The sequence below is a fragment of the Blennius ocellaris genome (genome assembly GCF_963422515.1).
Source record: "Blennius ocellaris genome assembly, chromosome: 22".
Taxonomy (NCBI): Eukaryota; Metazoa; Chordata; class Actinopteri; order Blenniiformes; family Blenniidae; genus Blennius; species Blennius ocellaris.
In genome coordinates, this window is record NC_137671.1 from 6,655,136 (window position 1) to 6,672,402 (window position 17,267).

Sequence of the window (17,267 nt, forward strand, 5' to 3'; positions counted from 1 at the left end):
TGTCAAGACCTACAATGTATGACCATAAGTGATGGTCCAGATGTAGAATTATCCATTTCTGAAGAGTCACTGTGGACTGGAGAAATGGAAACTTGGAAAAAACATTTGAAATCCGCAGTGATACTCACACTAACCTTGTTTGACTGCAAGCAAAGTTACTAAAATCATCTTTCTTGCGTAATCCAACCCCTATTTGAACTTCTGCCAGTCGTCTTTGACTGTGTCTCAATAGATTAAGGTTCTGCCATGTGATTGACTGATTAGATACTTGCATTAATGAGCAGCAGGTTGTGTAAACGTCATGGCCACTCATGTATATTTTCCTTTCCTTGGCTTGCGCGATTCCATCCATCCGTCCGTCCATCTGTGTGTCTGGTGCTCAGCTCCTGGCAACCGCTGGCCTCTCGGCGCCCTTGGATAAACACAGCTGCTCCCCTGCATCTGCAGACAGGAGGCCAGGCTTCACTCTAGATTTGATCAGCTCCACCTAAAAGGCTGCGTTCCCTCAACATGACGGCACCCGAGTGATTCTCAATTACCCGAGAAAGAACCAATCTAGACTCATCCCTCCTTGGAAATGCGAGGCATTAGTTTTACATTTTGAAGTTCTGCTGCAAGAGGGCATGTTTCCACTTATCGCCGACCGTTTCTTGTTATTATTATCTCGCGTGTCTGCAACAACTGCTCCACTGACAAGCGCTTGACAGGGTTTTGACTGATTACATTTTCTCCATCCTCATTTCGCCACACCTCATTCCAACCTGAAGTCAAAGTCGCAATTGTTATGGACTGCTAAAGAACCCAAATATATAAATAAATCCCGTCTCAAGTGCTTCTCTATTCTGAAAGTGATAACACTCTTGATTTCCGAAAGTCAGTCTGGTTCTCAAGGCAACCAGTTTGTGGTGTTATTTCCTTTTATTCACGTTTGGAAAAAAGCTTTCTAAAGATGCAGAAATGTCTTCTGGTTCATATTCCACAGCCCATTTTGTTGTACTGATGTGGCCTCAATGTACTATAGTGCATATCTAAGGGCTTCAATTGTTTTGGCAGACTCCCATCAGAAATAGTAGCTTTCTTTAAACATCAAACTATTCCTTTAATACGTCAAACTCTTTGAGAATAGTTTAAAGAGAGCCTGTTCTCCCAGCAGGTGTATGATCAGCCGTTGTATTGTAATTTAGTGACACACTGAGTGGGCTGCCCTGTGGTTCGAGCTGTAGCGGAGAGAGATCTAATTTCTATTCTCCATTAGTCTCAACCTTCTGTTCTGCTCTCGACTGTGAAGAGGGTGAGATATGTCATGATCCAGCTCTGATGAGGAAGTGAGAGAGAGGTGAGAAAGAAGGGAAGAGGGGGTTGTATGTATGTAGTAGAAATAATTGGGGTGTGTGTGAGGGGGGGTGCTTCGTCCTTGATTGCAACCTGCTCCCTTACATAAGTGTAGCCCATTTCCAGGCTCTTACTTCCCCGGGACACGGTGATTGGATCGGATGGAGGGAGCTATTCCTGTCCATCCTAAGAGTGACGCTGTTCCTCTTCAAAGTCTGGCCTGATCATTGCTCCCTCTGCTTTTCTAAAAGCCACCTCGAGTCCCGAATTGTACGTCGCTCATGCATCGCCAGATATTTAGCTATATTTGACTGAGGTTTATGCAGTTATAAATCATAATTGTAATCAGTAATTAGTAGTTCTTCATTTGGATGCCTGCCACTGTTCCTGAACAGCAAGCTCCTGTCTTTGCTCCCGTTCTGCTACTTCTTCTCCCTTGTGTATATCTGATTGTGTCGAGTGGCCGCACGTGAGGAAGCTGGAATAAATAAGAAATGTGCGACAGGACCGTCCGCGCTAAACGAGCACTTTAATTGGTTGTGAGGGTCGGATTGTGAAGTGGAGCTGGTGTTTTCCCGAACTCGGGTAGCTGAGGGGAAAAAAAAAACTAATTGGAGATTCCTTCACTGAATATCAAAGACGGGGAGATGACGTGAAGGGAGACGGAGACGGCTGCCGATCTCATTAAAAGCACTTCCCGGGCTCCCCTGGTCGACTGTACAAACAAATTGTATCATGGGCTCCGGGCGAGGGATTTGTATTTGCTAGACTGATAGCTGGCAAGATAATCAAAGGAGGGAGAGTGCAGGTGGTGATGGTGGGAGATTGATCACAGAGCTTCTGTGGCTGGATTGACATAAGAGGAGGTGCCATGGTAGCGAGCCTTATGTGTGAGCTGTGCAGCCTACCGTTGGGCTTATCCCCATTTCCAACAGACGTGCAACACTGCTTTGTTTATGCTGCCAGCGACTGATTGTGGGAGTTTTGCACTGTGTAGTTAAGTCGAGATACATTTCGTACTTTTGGCTAAAACCACTGGGTACGGAGTTACAGTATAGATGGTAATTCACGCGACGCAGATGTAACTGGAAAGGTGGAAAACTAACGTGCAATCACTGCAGTGCTATGAGACCTAATCACTGTGCTTGTGGCTTACTCGTAGCGCGCTGGCTTGTTTTTCATTGCCTTCGCTCTTCTTCAATATCTCATCTGATTAAATTACAGCTGGGTGGTGTTCAACTGAGGAAATGAAGCAGTGTGTTTTGTGGCGTTGTGTGCGTGCATGCGTGCATGAGAGAGTGTGTCCTCATGCCTAAGTGGATTTCAAAGCAAAACTGTGTGTGAAAACGTGTGTGTTAATGTTCTCGCATAGGTAATGTGTCATCACACCATTATTTGTTTGATCTTGTGATTCTGTTTGCACTTTTTACAGAGCGGTAATAATACGGAAAATCATTGTTTTTGTATGATTTATTGTGTGTATGCCATTTGATATGTCAGGGATCTGCAGCCTACAGCTCTAGAACCACATGTGGCTCTTTTCGCCCCTCTGTATATGCTCCTTAAAGCTTTTCGAAAATTTGTAAAACCAGTCAAATGCCTTAAATGGCAAACGCGTATAAATCCACTGAAAATAATTACATTTCTAAAGATGCCTTGCTGAAGCGAAAACAGCTTCTTAGTTGCAGCTATGAGTGTCCGCTAATGAAAATATACACAGATACAGTTTTTGTTGTAATAGCAAAACTATGGATACAATTAAATGAGAAGTTTATTTCAAAGAAATTGACGTTTTTTGCAGCTTCAGATACATTTGGCCAGAGATGTGGCAGATCCTTGGGTTAGGTAGAAGTTCCAGTTACGTATAGAGTGAGTCTGCAGCGGCTGAAGGTAAATCAATGCATTGTCCCTGCAAGGAAAAGTAGATTTAGCCACTCCTCTTGCAGCCATCAGGTTCCAACTCTCTTGATAGTTGAGTTGGGTCCATGAATCCTGATTTCCCTGTCCCTAATCAGATAAGGGTCCTCTGGTCTGGCCTCTTGGGATCAACCAATCACACTCCACTAGGTTAGCACCATGGAAATGGCTCGGCCCATAAACACATTGCTTCCTCTTCATTGTCTGTGCAGGGCTCTGCTTCATATTGAACCCTGACAAATACAAAACTGTTTGAAAACCCAGTTCTGAAAAATGCAGTTGAATATGAACCAAACAATTTGTACTCAGAGCAGATCATAGGGTAAAGGTTTTTATAAAACCGGATGTAGAAGATGACGTAGCCAGATTTAAAAAAGATAAAAAATAAATATTTTTTTAGCTTAATCTGTTTTTTTCAAAAATGTATCTTGTTTTAGGATATTTTCCAGTTTAGACTTCACAAATGATACGAAGCAGTTCTTTTCACAGGCTCAGTCCTCACAGTGACTAAACCCAATGTCATAACATGAAAACAACAGGCCAAAAGTGAACAGGGAGAGAATCTAACTGTGCAAAACAGCATAAGTGTCAAAGCCATTGAAGCAGGTCAAACAAACACGCTAAAGGCTGCAGAAATCCCTTGTCCTCAGTAGTAACAGGCTTTTACACATATTGGTCAGAAGAAAACTACTGTCCATGAATACTTATAATACAATACATGTCCTGAGAGTGATTACTCATCGTGTCTACTAGGGAAGCACCGATACCACTTTTTTCCAAAATGAGTAGTGTATGAGTACTTGCATTTGAGTACTCACCGATACTGAGTACTTCGACCAATACACACATTTTTTTTTCCCCACAGATGTTATTTGAACAACATTCCTACATTGTGATGTACTGACATTCAAAATGAAGTCGTTTATGGCACTGCCACATATACTGTATACATTTTTTTACCAACATTTGACAGTACTAACATTTAACAAAAGTACCTTCAATAAAACTTCGTCAGAAACTGCAGGGTTTCCTCTACATTTATTTAGGAGTGGCAGGCGGTGCATCCCTAGTTTCCACATGATATTTTAGAAAGGAAAACAACCTGATTTAAGCAAATCATCTTTTGACTTGTACGCGGCTGAGCTGGATGATTATTAGTTGTATAGCTACTGTTTATTTACCTAAGAAGTTGTTAGACTTGTGGTATAATTATTCAGTGTGTGGAGTGGGTGGATGGGTACAGACAGCTAATAGTAAATGGAATAGTAAACAAATATGTCTTCCTCCAAAGCTTTAGAAATAGTTACTGAATTGAGCTCATACTGGGCTAATCTAGAAAACTGGAAATTGTCCAAATTTAGCACCTGTCTTCAAGCTCAACATATTTGATTAGCTAGAGGTGCTAGATGTTGTAATAGGAATAGATTACATAGGATTTGTACATTCTGCTAATTGTGTAGTGCCAAGAAGTGGAAGTAACCTCTTTATTGGTAAATCAAAAACACATACACAAATATCAACACAAATGAGAAAACAAACATATTTGCAGTAGCCGTTTTACTGTAATTTCTGGTCGAATACTCACTCGGCCTGTTTATGTGGGAAAATTGATGTGAGATGTGAGTTTTTAAATTGAGGCTCTCTGTTGGATTTTATAAAAAGAAAAGTAATTACATGTCACAAAAAGTTGCGCTTTCAACTGCACGCTGTGAAAAACAACCTGTAATCTCTTTAAGAAGGTGAAAAGTGGCTTCCGCTATGAAAACGCGCTCTAATAGCTGGAAGTCAAAAAGACTTCCAAATCTGGGGAAATAAGAGGTCAACGATAATGTCCCCTCTCACAAGTGTGTGTGTGTGTGTGTGTGTGTGTGTGTGTGTGTGTGTGTGTGTGTGTGTGTGTGTGTGTGTGTGTGTGTGTGTGTGTGTGTGTGTGTGTGTGTGTGTGTGTGTGTGTGTGTGTGTGTGTGTGTGTGTGTGTGTGTGTGTGTGTGTGTGTGTGTGTGTGAGTGTGTGTTAGAGGGAGCCTCTTTCACTGAGTCTGGTCTTCTTGTCAAACAGCTAAAGGAGATGTTCACTGGCCCAGAGTCCTCCCACACACAGCTGCTCCCAAATACTCAGCCTGCATGTGTCATCCCATATGCGCCGGCTCGTGCAACTTTGTTTATGATGTGTTTTGCATGTTGCTTGTGTTTGTGACGTTACCTGCTACTTAGCTCCATGTCTGTCCAGCTCTTCCCTCATCCTATTAAAGACTCCTCCTCCTCCTCCCGAAGGAGTCTGTGCGCGTTGCAGTATGCCTCTGAAGCTGAGCCAAGCAGGACTCCACCAGGCCAAAGCCAAAATCTAATATTTGTTTCATCCCACGCTGCTTTACCCGCCATCTGAATAAGGAGGGGGGAAAAAGAAGAAAAAAAGGGCAGCCAGTGTACTACCACAATCCTCTCCAGACAAATTGTCTTTTCATGTTCCTCCATCACTTTGAGGAGGCTATAGATTGAATCCTTTTGGACTGGGGTGTCAAACATAAGGCCTTCGGGCCAAATCCGGCCCACAAGAGGCTTTATATTGAGATTGTAGTCATTTGCCGTAGTAATTGTTTGGTTTTGTGCACCACAACAAATTTAAAGGTTATTATGGCACTATTTCATATGATATTTTTTGATGTCACGATGGCACAGGTCTGATTTATTAACACCAACTTGACAGCCAAATCATGAATATATGATTAATTTGAGATTTCATAAACTGTGACAAAATAATTAGGTTCCCAGGCTGCGGCTCAGTTCGTCGAGCAGGTGGTCTTCCAATCTGGAGGTTGGTTTGTTTGATGCTCCGTCTCGGATCCTTTGGATTTATTAGCTATTCTTGCTAAGGATTGATATCAAAATCATGTAAAAAAAAAAAATCTATTTTTTTGGTAAATGAAATGGCACATATTTGTTCATCTTTAACTCTGAAATTACATAAATACTAATAACCTAGAATGATAATGAACATTTGCGGTATCAACAGTCCCGTATTTGCTTCTCCACTGCCATTTTTTTGTTGTTTGCTATTAATTCTTATTTCAAGCTGCCTTCAATAGATATGGGATGTTAGTGGGCCGTTGATGTGCCTCTGTTGTGCCCATGCGGCAGTCAGAGTTAAGTACCTCAGGCAAAACACAAGTGAGACAATAGCTGTATAAACAGTTGAATCACTTCTGTTGTGGGAAGGAGAGGTGATGAAAATAATCACACCACAACCTTTTTTTTTTTTTTTCCACATGATTCTGTTTAAATACTAAAGTCCAGAGTAGCAATGAGGCTTATTATGCAGCATTGTGGGGAAAGATTAGTTCACGGGGAGCTTGCTACTAGTTTTGAGGGCGTTTTTATTGAAGTTAACAAGCGAAACGACGACCCCATCGTTCTCCATCTCACCTGTCATTATTCAAGTAATAGGGAAAGTAGCATCTGTCATTACTGCGAGACATAATAGTAAAGATGACCCTGAAGTGACTAATAATTGGCAAACTATGAAAAAAAAAATGTAATCAAATTGCCTATGAACTCTGACTTTAATGTGTTAATCTTCATTGGATACAGAAAAAAGTAATGAGCATTTGCTCATGCGTTTTTCTTTCTTTTCTTTTTTTTTACACACAAGAATGTGACGCGTGAAACATGAAATGGAGGTAAAGTTTTGTGAGGAAAGTCTGCCTCAAGAGCTGCTGAGGTCGGTCTTTTCTTCCGGTCGCGGGCTTGTTTTACAGGGAAACTCTATTAAAGGCTGGGTATGTTGCACAGAGATGTCGTGCTGGGTTGGAAATTAATTTCTGGTGTGCCTCTGCTTGTTCCTCCAGATGGCCCAGTGATCTGGCGGATGCTGACCTACCCCCCGACTCGCCGTGCCCTCCTGGTGGGCTGTGGTCTTCAGATGTTCCAACAGCTCTCTGGAATCAACACAGTCACGTAAGTCGAGTTGTTCCCCTGCCTCACGCTCGTCTGCACCGTCCTGAAGGTCCTAGAACAACAGAATCTCATTTCATGGTGTGTTTAATATCAAAGGATCAAGTGTATGTTGGTTAAAGTTTGCAGCAGTTTAGATTCACAGAATCAACACAACACAAACTAAAGCCGGCTTGTAATGTGACACCATTACTTCCATATGTGTGTGATGTTTTGAGAAGTGTGATCCTGTCCTTAAAATTGTTTGAAATTATACATTATTGTAACATTACTGCTCTTTAGGCACTTTTCTGGACACCCAAAGTCACTGTATATAATTAAAATGTGAAAAGACACTTAAAAGCAGCAATGTACCTAAATAATCTAAGTGCAGAAAAACTGCAATCATATATATTATTTTTAACATTTGTTGACTTTGATATTTTTCATGACATTATTGACTGTCGTTACTACATTTCCAATGTATGTTTTTAATGCAACCAAGATATTGGAATAAAGAGCAAATAGTTAGTATAAAAACTTGTGAAATACCAAAAATATTGTCACTAATGGCAAGTGAATTATTCATTGACTTTATTACATCTAAAATGGTTAAAATGATGATATTATGGACCATCATTGCTACAAGAGGCCTCGGTAAACATCAACATACCTTTTTAGAGTCTTCTGCTGATTGATATTTCTAGTTTAGCTTAGATTTTTTGTCGTTCATGTGCACATTAGTCATGTCATCTAGATGTTTTTATAGAGCATCTTCCTCCAACTAACTAATGCATCTTAAGGTGGCTTACAGAAGTGAATCAGTCATTACACTCACAAAGCTCAGCTAATGCAACACCACAGTAATAAAACTACCTGCACATCTCAAAAGCACAATTATATATTTTTGTGTCCGTTTTAACCAAATAACTGAATGTCACTATGTTTCTCCGTGGCATACAGAAAAAAAAATATCTGTAGTAGCCAAGGTCAATCTGTCATTTCTAGTGACATCAACTGAACAGTGATGCTTTATATTGTTACATCATATTGCCTGAAAGGGAAAGTTCAACTGTGTTTTATCTCTTTTGGCCTCACGGTTCATCAAAACAATGATGTTACATGTAACCGACTCGGCGCGTCATATGCCTGCCCATTTCAACTCCAGGAGTCTAGACGGGTGCATTTGCTCCAGCGGCACGGTATTAAATCAGAAAACATTCCTTTCATCGCACACTGGGGAACAATGGCCCCCGTCATCTTACTGCCCACTTGGCAGTGAAGCGACGGACCACTACCACCCCCCCCCATTTTTTTTCATTCTTTGTATCTCTCCATGCGAGAAGACTGTGCCATCCGTCTGTGCCTCACCTCCCCTCTGAGATGAACTATATTACAAGGCTCTGTAAACAATCTGTGGGTATGTGCTGTTGCCTGGCAACCGTCGGAGGTGAGAGCGACTCGGATGAGTGTGCGCGTGCACGGGTATGTCTGCGAGCGCGTGTGAGTTAACGCACGAAATGTGACACTACGGACTTTGGCGTGTGCGCTCATGCACTCTCGTGGGATTGGAGGTTATTTGCATGTACTTATTTGCACTTCCTGAGTTGCCAAAAGATGAAGAGAAACTCTTTTTTTTTTTTCTTTTTCTTTATTGCCACTAATCTGTCTGTCTCACTGCATATTTCTCTTCATACATACTTGTCAACACTGTGAGCCGCCAAGGGGACAAACTCAATCTGTCACTGCTCCGTCCCTATCCACCTTTCTGCCTCTTTGACTTATGTGTCCATCAGTCCTGCAAGCCTTCCCAAAAATGTCTTCAAGAGAGACACATTTGCGCCCAGTGTTGATGCCTCTTTGATGGAGCCTGTTGTCTGTGTTCTCTTTACACCTGGCATGCTAACGCGGTCCACAAATTGATATCTGATTGCCCTTTCAATTGCAAAAAATAAGCACTGCAGCTTCCCGTGGAGTTAATTGCATCTCTCAAAAATTGGCATCAAGGACCTCACACTGTTGGCAATACATTTTAAACCAAGACGTCCCAATCCCATTTGACCTTTCTGTTACCTTCCAGCAGTTTTCCTGAGTGTAGATTTCTTTTCTTGTCCCAACACAAGGTTGAGTCGTATCAAGAGTAAATAAAAAAAAAAAAACTGCTTGTCATTATTTAAAATCACCAAAGCAATTGATGCTGTGAACGGTAATAAAAGCAGAAATTGCTCGTTCTTACGAGGTTTGGAAAAAGTTGTTGTTCACCCACTCAGTGCCGCAGGTTCACGTCATATCACAGTTATTGTAATTACACATTTCTGCACATGTCTAGGAATGGAGAATGATGTGTGGAAGCTCCCTGCCCGGCAGGGATGTCGTTCATCAGACAGACTGTAACTTGAGAAAATGCAAATGATTTTAAGGAGCCTCAGCTAAAACACAAGCAAACTTGATGAATGTGTCATCGACAGGCTGAGCAGTAAGCCCGTTCATGTACCTTTCATTTACAATCAGGTGCCTTGCAATGGAGGGAAAATCTAAAGCAGGGGTGTCAAATATATGGAACAGAGAGCTACAACTGAGGGATTGAATCGGGGCAAAGAGTGTCAGTCTGACGTCCCGTTTACATGTTTTCAAGTGAAAATAGAAAACATGAGGGTCTGTTTGCACAACAACGCTCCTCGACATAACTCAACACAATTTTTGAAAACGCACCAATTCTGTGTCAATGGGGAAAAAACACTACTTTTCAGAAACTCTACTACTGCCACATGCCACAACAATGGCGGCTTCTAGAGTGGCATGACTCCCAGTCCATATTCTCCTGGGACTTATAGTTTTAAAGTTGTCAACCACAGAAATCCAACATGGTCGTCTGTCCATATGAATGACAATGTTAATGTTTATAGAATATTGTTGTGTGGTTTTATTATAAAAACAAATAGCACCCGCTAGTGGTCCCCATGTGGTAACTACATTATTTTGAGCATTTCTGCTGTTTCTGTGTAAAAGGAAACATCGTTTTTGAAACGTTTCTGTACAAACGCGAAACTCGTCTGAGACGAAAATGCAAAAACAATGCCTTGTCGTGTAAACGGGGCCTGAGGGAGCGAGCCTCCCCCTGATCTCCACGCCTCTTCTTATTACCTTCTGACTGCTAATTGCCTGCAGGCTGCAAATCTGTGGAAAACAGGAAGCGGGGGGGAGGGGAGAGGGAAGGTAGAAAACATCCACCAACAAAGATGTCACACCTCCGAGGACCAAGTAGAAGCCACAAGTCTCACATGGGAGACGCATGGTCTGCTTTCAGATTTTATTATTAAATTTTTTTTGAGCTACTTAAATGATCCAAATTGAAGTTTTAGCACCTGGCCAAAATGTTCCAACCCTCTCCACCAGCTTTGAGTCACTTACAAATCGCTTTCTGTGTACAAGTACAAGATCCATACATCACAACAAAGTGCTGAACATGAATACAGGAGCACACCAAAATTTTCAATGAACGATGTGAGGTGATGACAGATGTGGTGTAAAATAAGATGAGGAACGTTGACGGAGAAAAATAATTGGCAGCAGCTTTCCAATGTCACACTTCATTATATAGCTAGTGGCGTGTACAACGTGTCATTTTCTGGGGGCAAAAAGAAAAAAGAAAATCATTTTTTTGTGCTAAATGACAAAACAGTGCACAAGCCCTTTGCTTCAAGTCAACAAAAGTGATTACGGTGCCCGATAGAGAGATTGAAAAAAAAAATTTGCTTTACAGTGTAAAAAGTATCTCACAACTCATTTGTAATATATTTATTAAACACATCCAGAAAAAAAAGTTATTTTAGATTATTGCATATAATAGGCAAATGGCCAAATCATACACAATCGCAGTCACGCGGAATTTTACCTGAATGATGTTGGACACCAAGCGAGCTGCATGACAGGTGAGGAGAGACGGGGAAACTGCAGGTGTTACCATGACAACAGTCGTCCTTTCATGATGGATGTAATGCAAATATGTAAAATATTAATCAAGGCTTAAAAAATTGATATCTTTCATGTGTTGCTGCACACCTGATTTACCTCCAACTTATCCTCAACGTCCTTCTGGGTGTTTACTATTATAGGACCCCTGCCTGTGTACACCTTACCACCCGCCCTTCTTTTTGTGTTTCCACGCCGAGCTGCCAGGCTCGCCCTAATAGCCGAGAAGATATAAAGGAGGTGTGAGGGGCTAGTAAATCAGCCGGGCTTAGAGACGAGCCTCTCTCTCGCTTTCTCTCTGCCTGTCCCCAGCTGCTTTTCTGATTAAACCACCAGGCTGGCACAAAAAAGAGAGAAGGAAAAAGGGCAGCGAGAAAAGCTGGCTGGCAGGCAAAAAAAAAAAACCTAAGCGAAAAAATTGCAAACTGTACTAGAAAAGCACATATTGGCTGTCACTCTGCTCTGACAGTCCGCTCTCTCCAGTTAGGAACTTGACAGAAAAGCGCTGATGGACTCTGCAGCTTTCTTTCTTTTTTTTTGGTGCTTTTTCTGAGTCAAATATGTTCACAGAGGACATTTAAGTCCATCTTTGCACACTGTCCATTTCAGGTCCTGGATTTAAGCTTTCCAGCAAACAATGCTTAAGGTCAGTTTATTTCTCATGAAAATACTTTCAAATACTTTACAAATTTTAACCGGAAAGCATTGTCAATGTATATAAACGATATTGTATGCATTGATTTGTAAGGGAGTCTGTTGACAAGTATAAAAGGGATCAAAACCATACATTTCCAGCAAATTCTGAATACAGTTGCTTTTACCCTTTTTGAACTTTGACTCTCTTCCACTAATTATGTTTCATTTGCATAAACCCACCCCAAATACAATTTCTTCTGTAGCTTGCATATGTTTTGGGTGTCATGCATTGCTTGTTGTCGGTCCATCTTCAGTTTAGTTTACTTCATTGACCACATAAAGCCACATTTGACCTCAGTTGGGCCAGAGCAGTAAACTGATGATGCATATTTATGCCTATTGATGGAGACGAGCTCTCAGTTTGAGAGCAGGAAATGCATGTACATTCTGAAAATGCCAAATTTTCTTTTATACACTTTGAGAAGAAAGGATTTCTGCATGCATGTTTATATAAACTCACCCTGACAGTATAGCAGTGATGCTTTCACTGCTGCCCCTCTGATCACTCTGTGCTTTACCTCAGTGTTGTGTTTGGACCTCCAGTTAATTTGGAACAGCAGTTAATTTTTATTTTCCTTGGCTATTGTCGCTCTGTGCAACATCGTTGGACCATCATGGTAATAAATTGGAAAGTTTTGAAGTATGGTTGCTTATCCGATAAAGAGTGAAGTTGGAGTTCAGCTCTGTGACGCCGCTACTCTACCCATAATGAAGTAATTTTACATTTTAAATTCCCAATACAGTTTCAGGATACATGGTTGACTTGGTCACCTTACAAATAAAATATCGGCAGTTCAGTCCTCCATCTTCCATGTGGAACATCTTTGTGTTTTGAAATTGAAGCAGTAATAATGCATTGCATAAGTGAACTCCCCTTTTCCATTTGGAACGCTCACCCCTCAGTCATTTAATTATAAAGTCAATTCAGGTATTTTGCAAAAAAATTTACATTTCCATTTGGAGACAATGTTGACCATTAGCTTGTAAATTTGCATGTTGTAGGTTTGGTAAAAGTGCTCACTTATCCACAAAACCTCCCATTTATACATTCTTAGATTTATTCATGTACATTTATATTTTTTATTCTCTGCTCCTTGGCTGTCGTATTAGTCCTGCCTGGAGGTTCAATGCTAAATTAATTTCGCAGGTTCGCATAGTGAACAGGGAATTACAGCGAGTGACTGTCGGGAAAAGTACAGTTGTGACAGACTAACAGAACTGGGCTGATCTTCTGGCAGTGTTCAGGTTCCAGACTTTGTTGTCTTCATTTATACCCAACATGACTCTCGTACAGATCATGACACCATGAAAAAAAGAAAGAAATCATTGTCGTATTAGCAGGATGCATATTGCAGTAATAATCCCACAGCTCACTCCCTCAGAGACACAGGTTGAATAATCACTGCTTGTTCCCTTCGCACCCTTGCTTACACAATACACTCGGAGCAGATCCGCATCCCATCTGTGAATGCAAATGAGGTGTTTTGTGTCGGCGCCGCGCCGTCTAATGGCCGGGATTTATGCAGGCGAACTTCATCAGATGAACTTCATCCAAACTCTTGGCAGAGCGGAGACTCTCGTGCAAAACGCGTAGCCAGCGTTCAATCTGATGACATATTTTGGCCGAGCACACACAGCTGCTCCGGGAGAAAGGACGCTGCTTGTTATTTTGCATAATTAATGTCCTATCCAACACACACAAATAACTGTGAGAAAATTAGTTTGTTTGTTCGCTGACAGGCTTTCAGTGTCATTATTTAAAGCTTACAGTGCGTATTAAAAAAAAACAAAAAACTGTCAAATCATGTAATGTTGTGTAAATGTAATGCAGCCGATCTTACATGACAACATTCAAGTAAAAACATGTTGAAATAAATAAATCCATCTTTCTAGATGCAAATGGGAGGCTGATTGCACCATACATACGCAAAACTGGATCAAATGGGAGGCAATTTAAAGACTGCTCAGTTGAAAACAAATTAACATGCACATTTTATGTGTAATAAAGCAAGTCAACCTCTGGTCACTATACGTCTGCCTTTCTGTGCATGCAGATGAGGAATAGATTGAATAAACTAAAACGATTAGTACGTTTTAAGTATCTCAAAGTGGCACATATTTTTTGTTTTTCGCATTGGGTTTTTACTTCTGTGAAATGTACACAAGAGCTGTGAAAATCATTTTCTCAAACAGAAAAGCAGACAATGTGCATTTCATTTCTTGAACAATCCGATACATATCATGTACATGCACACAGCCAGACGCCTGATGCTATTTTTACAGCAGGTTGATTTGACCTGGTGTGTCAGGTAGCCTCTCTCTGGACTCTCTGTGGTTATTGTACGAATAACCTCCATGTCCTGTTGTAACGCACGCACGCACGCACGCACGCACACACACACACACACACACACACACAGGAGCCTGTCAGAGAAACCTGTGTGATGAGAGATGCATTTGTCAATAACGCATCTCTGTGGAAAAATGGAGTTGTGTCAGACGGTGTGTCTGGTCTGTTTGTTTTTCTGCCCGCATGCGTTTTGAGCCCCCCGAATGAATTCCCGCTCGACTGTCTGCCAATGTGATGAAAAGGGACGGCTGTTTGTCTGTGTGGATTACATGGATTAAACTGGACGCGCCCTGCCACTGAGTTTCTCTCCCAACATTTATTTTCCTTAAAAAAACAAAAAACAAACATCCCCCCTCATCTCTGTTGGTAGATGTGGAATAATGTGATCCAGCAGTGGGTCAAATTAGATTTCCTATTAGTCATTTGGATCATTTTGATTCAATTAGCCACATAATCTTGCATGGAAAGGTCACTGTGGGCTGGTGGAAGCATGCGTGTGTGTGTGTGTGTGTGTGTGTGTGTGTGTGTGTGTGTGTGTGTGTGTGTGTGTGTGTGTGTGTGTGTGTGTGTGTGTGTGTGTGTGTGTGTGTGTGTGTGTGTGTGTGTGTGTGTGTGTGTGTGTGTGTGTGTGTGTGTGTGTGTGTGTGTGTGTGTGTGTCAGGGCAGGTCAGCAGTGTTGACAGAGCAGTGGGGGACAGAAGATGGATGGAGCTGGAGAGCAGAGGGGAAAAAGGAGCAGGTCCAACATTGAAAAGACAATGACAGCGATAGTGATCAGACATTGGGGGAAGCAAGACGAAGGGGATCAAGGCAGATGATAGATGGAGAGGAAGATGGATTTATAAAAGAAGACAGAGAAAGGGACAAGAAATACTGAGCGTCTTCTTTCCTGTTTTTGTTGGGGTTTTTTTAGAGCGTTTCTTTGGTTCACGGGGAGTCTGAAAAGAAGGGTCTTTGCTCTCACCGTCAGAAGTCGTATCATGTCTTCACAGCCAAGAATAATCGCTGATAATGCACATTTGAAGTAAAAGCAAAAGCTGTTCACATATCCAACGGATGACAAAGTGTGAAAAGGAAACTTGCAGTTGCAGTACTACTTTGTAGTTCCTGATCAAATGCACAGTTCTTCAAAATACACACATTGATTCAAGACTATAAATTAGCCAACTCATTATCACAGGAACACACACACACACACACACACACACACACACACACACACACACACACACACACACACACACACACACACACACACACACACACACACACACACACACACACACACACACACACACACACACACACTCATGGGCTATTTAGAATCACAAATCAACACTGAATGCATGTATATTTGGACTGCATGCGGAAAACCAGTGTCATATTAAAACCCAAACATGCACTGGGAGAACGTGCAAACTCAAACCAGAGATATTTGAACTGTTATGAATTATGGGAAAGGTGTTGATGTTTAAAATTTAAGTGAAAATAGCAGAGGAAATCGGTGTATTCAGCTTCCTGGGCCCTTTAGTTTCAAGAGTCACATGTTAGTAACTGGAAAAATGATTTGAACTTAAAAAAAACACAAAAAAAGTCACTGCTTCATGACGTCTGTAAAATACAAAGTGTTGCTGACTTGATCTCTTATTTATATATAATGTCAGGGCTTTTATATGTGGCCTTTTTTGTTTTTTGTTTTTTTAAATCACATGGTTGACACTGGCCAGTTGGCTCTCACAGATGGTCCCGTGGACAAATGTCATGTTGGAAATGTCACGAAAAGCCAGTTTTACGTGGCCACTCTGCTGGCAGGCCTGCGAGGAGCTGGCAGAGCCCACGTTCCATTACGTGCTTGCGTTTTTCGCACCGACATGAACCCAAAATAACAACAAGATTGTTTTTTTTTTCCATCCATGTTTGCATGTTGTCAAGCATTCATGAGCTGCTTAATCATGCCAACCTCTTCCGCAATCTCCCACGGATTCGCAGCCAGACCTCTTTAATGAGAAATATTGTAATTTTTTCCCTCTAATCAAACACATACAGAAACGCAGCACGCTCGCACACTCCTCGCAGCACGGCGTCATGTACCAAGGATGCCTGCTCTGCCAATACAGTGGCATTCGCAGTTAGTACAATACACACGTTTCAACAATTGTATTCTTATGCGATAACGAAATCCACACGTTGTACAAAAGGAGAATTTAAAACCAGTAATACTAAGTTAGGCCATTCACAACCCAGGTGTTTTGTTGATTATTCCTCCTCCCAGAGCCCTGGGTGTGTGCAAAGAGTGCCTGATTGACAGTTCTTTTAGTCTATTTATAACTTTATATTTTATATATCGCAGGAAAACCAACTCGCAGAGCTCTCGCTTGCATGGAGTTCAGTTTTCTCCTTCAGTTGAACAGTCGGGAGTTATACTATATTATGTCCATGTTCAGGGGCTATTATTACACTTGGATGTACAAGAATCCAAAAAATTACCTATACACATAGTCCAGTTTGAGTCCAGGTGAGCTTTGGGGGTCCCTTTTGTGTGATGTTTGCATGTTGCCGCTGTGCTTGCATGGGTTTTTCTCCAGGCACTCAGGTTTCCAAAAACAGGCATTCGAAGTTGATTACTGACTCTGGCGCCTAGGTTACATGATGTTTCAAGTGTTTTTGTATTTTCGATCAAGAAAAGTTTTGCGTTTATGTGGCAACGTGTGTGGTTGTCTCTCTATCTGGGTCCAGATTGTAAACTTCCTTCATCTATGTTCAGCTGGGATTAGCACCAGCCACCCTGAGGTGGATGAAGCCTTTCAGAAGATGGGTGAATGGGTTTCCCAGTAGTAAATTGCACTGTTATTTACAACTGTAGAAAACCAGCATACTGTCTTCTGATCAGCAGTTCTGTGCTTAACGTGGCAGGTACCCTCAGCAGCAGTTAATTAGGAGGATTTACTCTTAATACCAATAATCTACAGGAAACGTTTGAAAGCTCATTTGTAGAAATTGGACAGTATTTTTTGGCTCTGTGGACTTCTTTGTGCTAAGTACAGGGTTTATATGCAGCCTGTAGTGTTTAC

General features: G+C 41.5%; 1 protein-coding gene across 1 annotated transcript in view; it reads left to right on the forward strand.

The window, feature by feature from the left end:
* LOC308146294 (proton myo-inositol cotransporter-like) overlaps positions 1–17,267 on the forward strand; it is a gene marked incomplete at both ends in the record, with an annotated part of 60,226 nt that overhangs the window by 28,277 nt on the left and 14,682 nt on the right. Inside the window, one exon of the mRNA XM_080518038.1 lies at positions 7,094–7,202. Coding sequence (XP_080374164.1) covers positions 7,094–7,202 — 109 coding nt within the window. The remainder of the gene's footprint in view (positions 1–7,093; positions 7,203–17,267) is intronic.